This window comes from Poromitra crassiceps, assembly GCF_964638095.1.
Source record: "Poromitra crassiceps genome assembly, chromosome: 5".
Classification (NCBI taxonomy): Eukaryota; Metazoa; Chordata; class Actinopteri; order Beryciformes; family Melamphaidae; genus Poromitra; species Poromitra crassiceps.
Genome location: NC_139642.1, coordinates 30753231 through 30765730, shown reverse-complemented (window position 1 = coordinate 30765730; position 12500 = coordinate 30753231). Strand labels below are relative to the sequence as shown.

The window sequence follows — 12500 nt, the reverse complement described above, 5'->3', positions numbered from 1 at the left end:
CAATCCCAGGGTCTCTCAGCTGATTCCTTAATGACCCCCCCCCCCCCCCCACTCCAAATACAAATACACACACACACACTTAGACGTGACATGTTCTCATGATCTGTTTGTATTGTAGATGCAATGGTTGCGTAAAAACTGTTTATTAATTTTTTTATGATGGCCGTCCACGTGGAAATGCCACAGTGGAGTGAAGCTCCTCCTTAACTGATCGACTAAGACAGTGGTTCTCAAAGTGGGTCTGGGGACCCCCCAGGGTATAATATAAAAAGGGAATAATTTATATTCACTATAATTTCATACACTTTCTGTAATAGAACAGCAAAAATTTAATTACTGAAAATGCCCATGTGATATACGATATAAGTTATAGCAGGGTTAGTTATACCAGACTAACAAATTATTTTTAACTGAGTCACCTGTCATTACAATCTATCACTATACAGTAATTAACCTGCTCCTCACACATTTCACTGCCTTTTCCTCCATACCGCAGACAAGGCCAGAGCATCCTGTGTGTGTGTGTGTGTGTGTGTGTGTGTGTGTGTGTGTGTGTGTGTGTGTGTGTGTGTGTGTGTGTGTGTGTGTGTGTGTGTGTGCGTGCGTGCGTGTGTGCGTGCGCGTCTCTGTGTGTGTGTGTGTGTGTGCGTGCGTGCGTGCGCATCTCTGTGTGTGTGTGTGTGTCCGTGTCCGCACACAGTATTTGTCAGGCAGAGTTTGTTTATTCTACAATATGGGTGCGTACTGTAGGCTGTGTTCATTTTATTTCATAGAGATGGATGTCCTACATGATGATCAATTACAAGTTAATGAGTGTGCATGTTTTCATGTATATTTATCCTCTCTGTGTGAGTGTAGGTGGGTGGATGGGGGGGGGGGGCATGCAGCAAGTGAGTGCATGAATGTGTGAGTGTGTGTGTGTTTGTAATAACTGCTCCAAGTGACCTCTGCTGGTTTAAAGTTTGGTACTGAAGTAGCATGATTTCTTTTTTTTATGATTATAGCTGACATTTTTACAATGCCGTTTCCATGGTGTTGGACATCATCAAAAACACAATTTCATCCAAAACACATTTTTCGCGGACAACCAAAAAAACGGAACTGTGTGTGTGTGTGTGTGTGTGTGTGTGTGTGTGTGTGTGTGTGTGAGTGGGGAGGGGGTGTTAAATACTATCCTAATGTTAACGTGCAATGTGTGTTTGTCTGTTTGTGTTGTAGATCTTCTATAAAGTCACCAGAGAGATTTGTCCCGGTGAGGAGCTGCTACTTTTCATGAAGGCTGAAGAGTATTCATGTGACACCATGGCTCCTGATATTCATGGTCCGTACCACACACACACACACACACACACACACACACACACACACACACACACACACACACACACACACACACACACACACACACACACACACACTCACACACACTCACTCACTCACTCACTCACTCACTCACTCACGCACACACACACACACACACACACACACAGTATGCTAACGTTTCCCCTGTCTCCCATGCAGAGGAGAGGCAGTACCGCTGTGAGGACTGTGACGAGCACTTTGAGTCCCGCCCCCAGCTGCTGGAGCACCAGAAGCAGGCGTGTGGGATGCCCCCCTCCTCCTTCCTCAACTCAGGTTTGACTGCTTTTGAAAATAGCTCTGCTGCTATTATTATTATTATTATTATTATGACATTTTAAAAGGTGTATGAAGAGTGACAAGAGAGCTGCATAGCTCAAAGTGGTCAGCATGGCACTAATGCTGCCAGAGTAAGCGGTTTGTTTCCCACTGGAACACACTGAAATGCACTGATACCCATGATGCTCTAAACCACGTTTATCATCATAAAAATAAACTCTACCAAAGGGATTGTGTTGTGTTACATCTTGTGCAAGTCGAGGGAAAAGGGGATGCCATAATGACAAGTCACAATCTGGATTTTAACCAATAATGGTAGAGTGAACACATGACGTCTTGATACAGCAGGAGATGCATATAGCAACAAGGGATTCTATGTAATTGTGTACATTTTCCTCACTAATTGACCTGGGCTCGTGGTAATACAAATATTCATATTCCTCACGTCATAGACTAGAAGGCACTCTTGAGAGCGAAAACCTCCGCCTCTGACTGAACAATTCTCCAACTTCCTGTTATGCCCAAAGACATCACTTCCATTTTAAGTGAACCTCATTTCATGAACCTGCAAACATACCCTTAGAATTTGTCATCTCTGTTGGTTTCATAGCTACGGCTCCAAAAATAAATAAAAACAATCAATAATCGTCTATAATGGCGGAGACCCCAGATCCCGGATCACCACCAAGATGTAATCAGTTTGTTCCTTGGCGCAAAGTCCACATGTCCACTAGATTTCATGGAAATCTGCTCACAAGGGTTTGATCTCTCCTCGTGACAGACAGGCAAACAAATTACTCAGAGAAAACATAACTTCCTTGGAGGAGGTAATATTCAGGGAAGTGCCATTTTCATGAGAGCGTAATGAGTCCCTGCAAGCCGCGTGCATCTTGCAATAGCAGAATGTCATATGTAATTGTATATTGTGACACATTTGTGATCTGAAGGGAGGCTGTTTTTAATAAGAAATCCGATGCACAATGGCCAAAACAATTACATTTTGAATGGACTCCCAGTTCCTTCTCAAATAGCCGACTTGGTGTGTAAATTAACTCCCTTGATGTTGTCTCGTGCACCCAGGAGGGGACAGCGACCTGGACACCCAGGACGCCCAAGACCTGCGATCCCTCCACATGTCCCACGGTCCCCACGAGTGCAAAGAGTGTGACCAGGTCTTCCCCGATGTCCAGAGGTGAGAGGCTCGCCCACAACCTCAGTTACTGTCATTTCTCTTGTCAAACAAAATGTCAACTTTTATTCAGTATTTTTGCTCGTCTGTTTGCATTTGCCGATTTCGTTTCCACTGTCACCAAACTATAAAACGGTGAGATGGAATGAAACCGGTCAAATTGGCTGGTCAAAAGGCAAGAAGGCTAATAAAATGCCCACTGTTATTACAATCTACACATTAATGGATTCAAATAATATATTATCTTAGGTGTTACACACAGTTTTTTTCCCTTTGCATATGAGTTTGAGGATATGATGCAGGATGCAGGGCAGAATTACAAGGCTTATAAAAGGAAACTACACCAAAGTTAACTTTAACTCTCAGCCCGAGCCGACCGCCACGTCGGTATATTTCTGGGATTGCTCTGAAAGAGTTGCATTCTGTGGCGGCACATCTGTTTTCTGCTCTGTCATTTCTTTTAATGATGCAAAAAGAATTTCTGCTTGGACTAATAAATCGTCAGCATCACCGTTTGGTTTCCCCCCTCTCTGTGTGTTTGGCTGCAGTCTGGAGGCGCACGCTCTGTCCCACTCTGAGGAGAGGGAGTACAAGTGTGACCAGTGTCCCAAGGCCTTCAACTGGAAGTCCAACCTCATCCGACATCAGATGTCTCATGACAGTGGCAAGCACTACGAATGTGAAAACTGCTCAAAGGTAAAGTGAGGACTGTTGGAGGGGTAATTAGTGTGTGTGTGTGTGTGTGTGCGTGTGCGTGCGTGCGCGTGCGTGCGTTACTGTGTTATTATACTTATGAGAACTGAATGTCATCACAAGGTCAGAAAGATGAGAAAGATCCTCAAAGTGAGCACATTTGCTATTTTAGGATTAGGCTTAAGGTTAGAATTAAGTTTTTTTGCTTAGCATACGCCTTAAGGTTGAGTGTGTGCTTGTGTGTTGTCTGTCTGTTCATGCGTGTGTCTGTCTACAACTGTCTGTCTGGGCTATTCACTTTATGTAGCCCCGCCCACTTGACCCATTGTGTCACGACTTCCTGTTCAAAACGCCCAGCAGTTTACCTCAAACTAGTCTGACTCACCTGGTCAAACCTAGTTTGACTCACATTATGAGTCAGACTAGGTTTATGAGTCACAGGAAGTGTAAATACAATCAGAACTTCCGATTGTGTTTACACTTCCTGTTAGTCTCTCAAGCCAGACTGTCTCTTCTGCATAAGGTGAATAGACCGGATCACAATGTTTGTTTACAATATCGTCCGGATAGCTAGCTAAGCCCCTCACATAGCGTCACATACAGTACATACAATTTAATGGTGCGGAGAAAACGAGGGCGAGGAACAACTGAGCTAAAGAGAAACGTCAAAAAGTCTAAAAATCATGTTTGATGCTTTCATATCTCATTATTGCCTCGCGGTGATTCGGTCTATACGTCTGTATATCTTGAGTTGTGTGACCCACTGGAGCAGCTAGTAACTCCCCCTGTGTGCGTCTGTGCGGTTCCTTCCCCCAGCAGGTGTTCACAGACCCCAGTAACCTGCAGAGGCACATCCGCTCGCAGCATGTCGGGGCGCGGGCGCACGCCTGCCCCGACTGCGGCAAGACGTTCGCCACCTCCTCTGGCCTCAAGCAGCATAAGCACATCCACAGCAGTGTCAAGCCCTTCATATGTAAGTCACTCAGACCATACCTATGTAAGTCTGCACGCTTCCTCCACATCTTCTACTAGATCAGGGTTTTTTTAAACCGTTTCAGACGACGGTCCACATACAGTCAATTTAGTCTCACCATGGGGCCCAGGCCTCATTCAGATTTAAAGGGGCTCTTGTCATAATGGGGACCCAACAGCAATTGGTCCATGATCATATTTTGGGCACAGACCCATAGTTTAAGAAATTGGATTAATTGGATTAATAAGATTATTCCGGTAACACTTTCTATGAATGTCAGGTCTATAAAGCAATATGAGCACATTCATAAGATATTCTAATGCATTTATAAGGCTTTATAAAACTCTATAAATGTTTATAATTATGAATAGCAGCAACTTATCACAAGGTTTATAAAGTACATATATTATAAGCGGTGGGCATACTGTATTTATAATAAACAATAATAATACTGGTATATCATGGCTTTCTGAGCTTTGAGTAAAGTGACAACACTGTATACGTTGTCACTTTTATGAGGATTATGAGGATTCATGAGGATTTGCTGACTGCAAGTAAAGTGTAAAACAAAAAAGATTCTTCTTTCATACACAGTTGTCACTTTGGCATGGAGGTATAAAGCATTATGAATGCTGAATGTATAAAACATTATGTCCATCACTTATAATACTACTTTATAAACCTTGTTATGCGTGATGATAAACATTTAGAAGGAGTTTTATAAACCTTGTTATGCGTGATTATAAACATTTAGAAGGAGTTTTATAAAGCCTTATAAATGCATGATGTCTTATGAATGTGCTCATAAGGCATTATAGACATGACCTTCATAGAAAGTGTTACTGAAATTCCCCATTCTGAAGTGTCTTAGTTACACGTGGTGAGTGATAGTTTTTATTTATTTGTCATTGGCATTTCATTGTTTAAAAAAAAATCTCAATATGTTTTTACACTTTAAGAGAGTAAATCACTGTGATGTCATGATGTGTTGATTGTAATTATACTGTTCTTTTTAATGTATGAGAAAATAATATTTTTCCTTCCTCAGCTCTTTCATGAGAATCAAACATGTAACATGTCTTTGTTCCACACGAGTTACACATGGGAACATGTAACATGTCTTTGTTCCACAGAGTTACACCAGGGATTATTGTTGCTCTGTTTACAATGGCAACGCCATTTCTGTTCAGCCAAGACGCACACACTTATATTCTGCATCAGCATTCATTCCCACACAATGCTGAGATTGAGATAACGCCATTTAAACAGCACGTAATTCAGCTCAATCCCACATGGCCTAACCTTAACTGTTGCCTCTCGCAATGACTCATTTGACCCCGCCTGACCTACTGCTGACCCCCAAGTTACTACCTTGACCCATCTTACTACCCATCTGACAACCTTTCTTTTTCTCTCTCTCTCTCTCTCTCTCTCTCTCTCTCAGTGAAAGGTAGACCCACACACATTTTGACCTTTCACACATTCACCACCTCACACTCCAGATCAACATCTCTTCCCCAAAGCATTCTGACCTGCACCCTTTGCCCCCCCCCCCCCCCCTCTCTCTCTCTTTCTCTCTCTCTCTCTCTCTCTCACACACACACACACACACACACACACACACACACACACACACACACACACACACACACACACACACACACAGGCAAAAGTGGCTGCATCTCCACTGGCAGACCTCTTGACTCCCCTCTCCCCTCCACCGCGCACACCATTCCTCGCAAATAGCAACCACATGTACAGCCCTCTTCCCCGGTGCTCCCTCTGAATAGGAGTCCCATTTGCTGTAATCAGCAGAAAATATGCAGGTTTTAAAAACAACTAATGGCCGTGTAAAAAAGACAGAGCAGCCTCAAACATGACAGCCGCCCCGGAGAGAGAGCGTGTGTGTGTCCCAAAGTGTTTGTTTGTGTGAGGCCTCCTGAAGGGCGTGGACGTCTTCTGGACCGTGTTGTGCCGTATGTGTGTGCACGTGCCTGTTTGTGTGTTAGTGTGTGTGTGTGAGTCAACCGTCTGTGTGTGTGTGTGTGTGTGTGTGTCTGTGTGTGTCTGTGAGTCAACCGTCTGTGTGTGTGTGTGTGTGTGTGTGTGTGTGTGTTCCTCGGAGGACTAGGGCTCCTCTATAAATGGGAAGCACTCAGGCGCGCCGGGTTATTAATTCACACGCTCACCTAGCCGCTACTTAGCCGCGGCGCTCTCCTCTCAGGAATGTGTTTATAATATTTAGTTTCAGTTTATGAAGAGCCGACTAAATACGCGTGCGTAGTGAATCACTTCCCTCACACCCGCCGTGTCACGCGTGTGTGTTGTTAGTCTGTAAACGTCACGACCGCATGATTTATGGTGCCGAGTTTCTTCGTCTGGTCTGCTCAGGCCATGTGGCTACACTCGTAACGACACTCTCTCTCTCTCTCTCTCTCTCACACACACACACACACAAACACACACACACACACACACACAATATTATATAGATGCTGTATATATATTCAAATATTTCAACTTTCTAATCTGTGTTGTATGGGACACTTAAGCAGCCTTTGGCAGGAAACTTCACAACCAAGATCAGAGAAATCAAGTACTCCCCTGCCCCCCCCCCCCCCCCACACACACACACATGTTTAAAATGTACACACACACACACACACACGTTTAAAATGTACTAATGTATATAACATTTCAACCAGATCGGATTGTGTAAGCCAAAGCCGAGCTGCACTGACTTCATTTCAATTTGATTGTTGAGCTGCATTCATTAAAATTGAATTTCGTAAGATCACATCCACACTTGGCCTGAAAATGACCGTTTGTCATTCCTCAGGAGTGTTTATTTAATACGTTTCCCTGCTCTTCCTTTCCATCTCCTTAAATTGCCTCATGTGCACCTTGTGGCTGGAAGGCATCCAGACTGCGCAGCAGTCTAATCACAACGTGAACCTAACCACTTCCTCATCCTAGTTCTGAAGATCCAGTAACAATGTGTGCAAAAATCAATCATCCAGATCTGTCTCTCAGTGCATCCTGGTTTAATTGGACGATCAAAGTCTTGTTGAAATGTCCGCCGTAACTGTAGCTGATCTGCAAAGTATATCCGGCAGTAGACGGGGCACAAGATGAAGAGAGACATCTTGCCTTTCTTCCCTATAAAATACATTCCAACCTTTGGTAAGAATAGCCATGAGAGAGTAAAGCTCGGGGAAAACAGCAAGACACTTCATCACTACTACCCCCTTTTTATACATTCAAATAAATCATTCATTGGCAGTAGATAATGTTGACAGACTCATAATGGCGGTAGATAATGGCAGACAGTATGGTTGTGTCCTGCGGCCGGGTGTCACCGTACGTCCCCGGGGTCAGACGGAGAGACAGACAGGCATACAGTACGTGGGGCTGGACTGTGGGAAGATGGCTTAGAGCAGGGCGACAGGGTACAAGGTGAGGGGGCTGAGGGGGTGATGCGTGAGGCCCGGGGGGGAGAGGGGCAGTGGAGGACGTGAGACCTGTCCCTGGGAACCGGACCTGCAGGATAGGATTCATTCAACTCCGCTTCCTTCACAGACTTAAAATAGAGCCATTGTACTGTGGCTGTGAATGTGTGTATCTGTATGTCTGCATGCCTGTGTTTGTGTCTCTGTGTTATGTGAATATTTTTTGAATGTGCCTGCATGTGTGTCTCTGTGTGTGTGTGTGTGTGTGTGTGTGTGTGTGTGTCTGTGTGTGTGTCTGTGTGTGTGTGTGTGTGTGTGTGTGTCAGTGTGATTGTTTATGGACTCCCTGGGAGTGTCCCTGGGAGGACAATGGGGCTGGAGATGCCTGGGAGTTTGGTTTGATGTGCAGGTGATGAGTGGCAGCCACTGACTCACACCGTCGTCAAGCAAACAGCCCGTCCTCACAATGCCAGGATCTGGAGACACATATCTCCCCCTTATCCCACTGGAAAACCATTGTCACAGGATTGATGGGACCATCAGCATATGATTCATATTCTATTTCCTCTGTGTTAGCTTCAGCCACCCTGAAGCACATCTCTACACTGCCCAGAGATGTGATGCAATGTAATGTAATGTCATTTTTGTGTGTGTATCTGTGTGTGTGTGCGTGCGTGTGCGTGTGTGTGTTGCATTCTGATGCGTTCTACGTCTGTCTCCGTGTCCCTGCAGGCGAGGTGTGCCACAAGTCCTACACCCAGTTCTCGAACCTGTGCCGTCACAAGCGCATGCACGCCGACTGCCGCACGCAGATCAAGTGCAAGGACTGCGGGCAGATGTTCAGCACCACCTCCTCCCTCAACAAGCACCGGCGCTTCTGCGAAGGGAAGAACCATTTCACAGCGGGGGGGTTGTTTGCCCAGGGTCTGCCTCTCCCCGGGGGCCCCGGCATGGACAAGTCGGCTCTGGGAGTGCTGGGCCACAGTAGCGTCGGCCTGGCCGACTACTTTGGGGCCAACCGCCACCACGCCGGGCTGACCTTCCCCGCCGCTCCAGCGTTTCCCTTCAGCTTCCCCGGCCTGTTCCCCTCGGGACTCTACCACCGGCCGCCCCTCATCCCCGCCACCAGCTCCCCGGTCAGGCGGTCGGCCCTCGGCCTCATCGCCGGGCCCGGCACAGAGCTGGGTAAGAGCCCGCTGCTGCCCCCTAGCCCCGGGGCGCAGGAGGCGCGGGAGCTCCTCAAGACGCTCCGTAAAGACGGCGGCTCTCCTGGCAGCCTGATCCCAGGGGCAGAGCTCCACCTCCAGAGCTCCTCGTCCTCCACCAAGCAGAGGAACAAGCTGAGCGACCAGTCGGAGAGCAGCGACCTGGATGACGTCAGCACGCCCAGCGGGAGTGACCTGGAGAGCACGTCGGGCTCCGAGCTGGAGAGTGACGTGGACAGCGAGAGGGAGAGGGGGGCCGCTCGGGAAAATGGCAAGGGCCCCAAGAGGAAGGCCAGTGAAGGAGGCCCCCAAAGCCCCAGCCTGACGGGCAGCAGTGCTGCTAAAGACTTTCCCATCCCCGCCCTGTTCCCCCCCTCGCTGGACGAGCATACGGCCGTGTCAGGGGCTGTCAATGACTCCATTAAGGCCATTGCCTCCATTGCTGAGAAGTACTTTGGCTCTACAGGGCTGGCTGGCCTACAGGACAAGAAGGTTGGGCCTCTGCCCTACCCCTCCATGTTCCCACTGCCTTTCTTCCCAGCTTTCTCTCCTCCTGTCTACCCTTTCCCAAACAGAGACCTCAGACCTCCAGCCCTGAAGGGGGAGCCACAGTCGCCGCCGGACGGCGGCAAGAAGGCCCAGGGCAAATCCTCATCTGAGTCACCCTTTGACCTCACGACCAAGCGAAAGGAGGAAAAGCCCGCTCCTTTTGTCCCCTCCAAACCAGAGGCCTCGCATTCCACCAATCCCGATCAGCCATTAGACCTGAGCATGGGGGCCAGGGGGCGTGGCCGCCCTGGTAGGGAGGAGGAGACCAAGAAGAACCTGGGGTATGAAGAGGAGAAGGCCATGGTGGAGATCCCCAAAGCCGACACCTCCTTACAGCATGCCAGGCCCACTCCTTTCTTCATGGACCCTATTTATAGGTACTGTGATCCCCAGTACTTAACCATAAGTCAGAAGGTCACTACTCATTGTGTAAAAACTACAACAGAGCTACAATGTTATTACAATGTTGTACATTTACAGTTTTCAAACATCCTGTCTACCATCATACTCTGTGGATTTTTAGATTGACACAATGACACATTTTCAACATTTTACTGTCCACTTTAAATGGTTTGTTTCTGGAGTAATATCAACTTTTCTCCAAGTGGGTGTCAATTACAATGTCTGGTGTCAAATATAGCTAACAATACACCAGTACAAAGTATGTTCCCCCCCTTATAATGAAACACTATTTTCGTATTACTATTTTATCAGTATTGAATGTAAGGTTGTACTACTGTATAATTATAACCGTATTCTTACACAATACTATAATGCTAATTGTTAAGTACAACAATTTAGTGCTACTTGTTGCTGTGCATGTGTTAAGAGCTGATAGAAATCTACTATTAGCAGGGTTGAGAAGAGGAAGATGACTGATCCGTTTGAGGCTCTGAAAGACAAGTACATGCGGCCAGCTCCAGGCTTTCTCTTCCATCCACAGGTAGGTTCTGTGTGCAGCATCAGCACCAACTGGGACACCTGGGATATTTAGAGGGGAACATGTGGGGTGGCAGACCCCCATGTTTGCACAGATAGTTAAATCACACATTATCAGCCACTCAAAATGTACCTTGTTACCCATTACCCATGATGCATTTTAAATAACATAGAGTCGACTCGTAATGAAGTTTAGATTAGACTTTGCCATCAGTACCAGTATTCATATTATAATAATTATTTTATATAAATTGGGCCTAAATCTTGGTGTTATTCTAAAAGTCCCAAAATCTGGGTCCGTCTTGGCCAAAAGCTCTGAAATTGAAATAATTTGAGTTTGAGAGTGGATGTGATTTAATGCTTTTTGGAGTGTTTTGCCATCTCACTAGAGGTCGTAGATCCCTAAATCTGCAGAGATGGCAGCAACATGGCGTCAAACCAGTCACGATATAACATTATTCTTTCTATCAGAGGCTCTGATTCAGAATTTGATTCAGATTGAGTCCAGGCAGCCTGGTCTGGATTAATGGGCATTAAAACATGGCTCCAGCCGTATGCAAGCTACTGCCTGTTAAGGCCGTTGTTAGCTATGTGAAACAGATGTGCGAGAAGGAAGGGGCACCCAGCGACACGTCTTCACACAACGTGTCTTTGATTACAATATAAAAAATGATATGCTCTTAAAGCACTGAATTCTGCCCCCGGGTTCTCCGTGCCAGTATTTGTAGTGCGTGACTCCGTGTGTGTGTGTGTGTGTGTGTGTGTGTGTGTGTGTGTGTGTATTTGCGTGTGCACTGTGCATGTCTATGACGTGTTGCGTTGACGTACATTTGTTCAAGCTCCCCCCGCGGGGTGAGAATGGCCCGTCGGAAAGTGAAAACGCCACTTTCTCAGGCACATGATTTTTTTTTCTCCGTTTCTGGCCGTTTCACGTCTGGTTTTTACAGGCTGTTTCATTTGTCTGATTTATGTCCCCTGTCCAGACTGCTGCATGGGCCAGTCCGCCCAGCCTGCAGCAGTCCCATACGCCTTAATGAGGTGTCCTATCAGTAGAAACACTAACAGAGTGCTTAGGCCATCTTTATGACTTTATGATGTCTGGACACACAAATCATTCCCAGAAACACCAGACCGGCGTAGCTCTAAGCCCGGCTAGGCAAGGGGCCCTTCTGTGTGCTTTAAAGAGGGCTTGTTTTCAGTCACCTGACTCACTCAAAACCCGTATATCAAAAAAAAAAAAAAGCAAAACCATTGGGGTCTGGAACTTTTTTGAACCTTGAGTGATTCAGCTTTTTATTTCCTGGAAAGACATTTTATTGCGAAGCAATACTGGCTTAGATTACATACTGGAATTGTGTTTGTCGCCGGCTATAATGAGCTTATTGAACACCAGGAAGTGTTGGGAGCTATTAGAGCCTCCTGTAATTCCACTCTCATAACTCTGTCGATAGGCGTCCCCATTGCTCATTCCACTCTAATCACTCCGAAACCCGTCGTCCCCACGACACCGCCGCCATATGTGTCCAATCAAAAGCTGTTGATTCATGCACCACTTCCTGGTTCTGACTGCTTTCTCTTTTCCTTCCCTCCCGCCCCTCAGTTTCGTATACCAGATCAGAGAACTTGGGTAAGTTCCTCTTTAACCTAACAGTACTGCCATGTGTCTGTACTTGTACCAGACAGACCCTGCCACCAGCCTTTTGCATGGGCCGAGGGTGTCATATGTTCCTCCCATCATCACCCAGCATTCGCACGGCTTTGGCCAATCCCCATCAAACACTGTGTCAGGTGTTGTCCGCAGAGCTGCTTTGCTACGCGTCCCGATGATCAAGTCCATCTGAATGTTTCTTGTGCGCATCATATGT

General features: G+C 46.4%; 1 protein-coding gene across 1 annotated transcript in view; it reads left to right on the top strand.

The window, feature by feature from the left end:
* mecom (MDS1 and EVI1 complex locus) overlaps window positions 1-12500 on the top strand; it is a gene marked incomplete at its 5' end in the record, with an annotated part of 217346 nt that overhangs the window by 190691 nt on the left and 14155 nt on the right. The window contains 8 exons of the mRNA XM_083637173.1: window positions 1219-1321; window positions 1522-1635; window positions 2719-2830; window positions 3376-3523; window positions 4340-4493; window positions 8675-10073; window positions 10552-10639; window positions 12236-12262. Coding sequence (XP_083493299.1) covers window positions 1219-1321; window positions 1522-1635; window positions 2719-2830; window positions 3376-3523; window positions 4340-4493; window positions 8675-10073; window positions 10552-10639; window positions 12236-12262 — 2145 coding nt within the window. The remainder of the gene's footprint in view (window positions 1-1218; window positions 1322-1521; window positions 1636-2718; window positions 2831-3375; window positions 3524-4339; window positions 4494-8674; window positions 10074-10551; window positions 10640-12235; window positions 12263-12500) is intronic.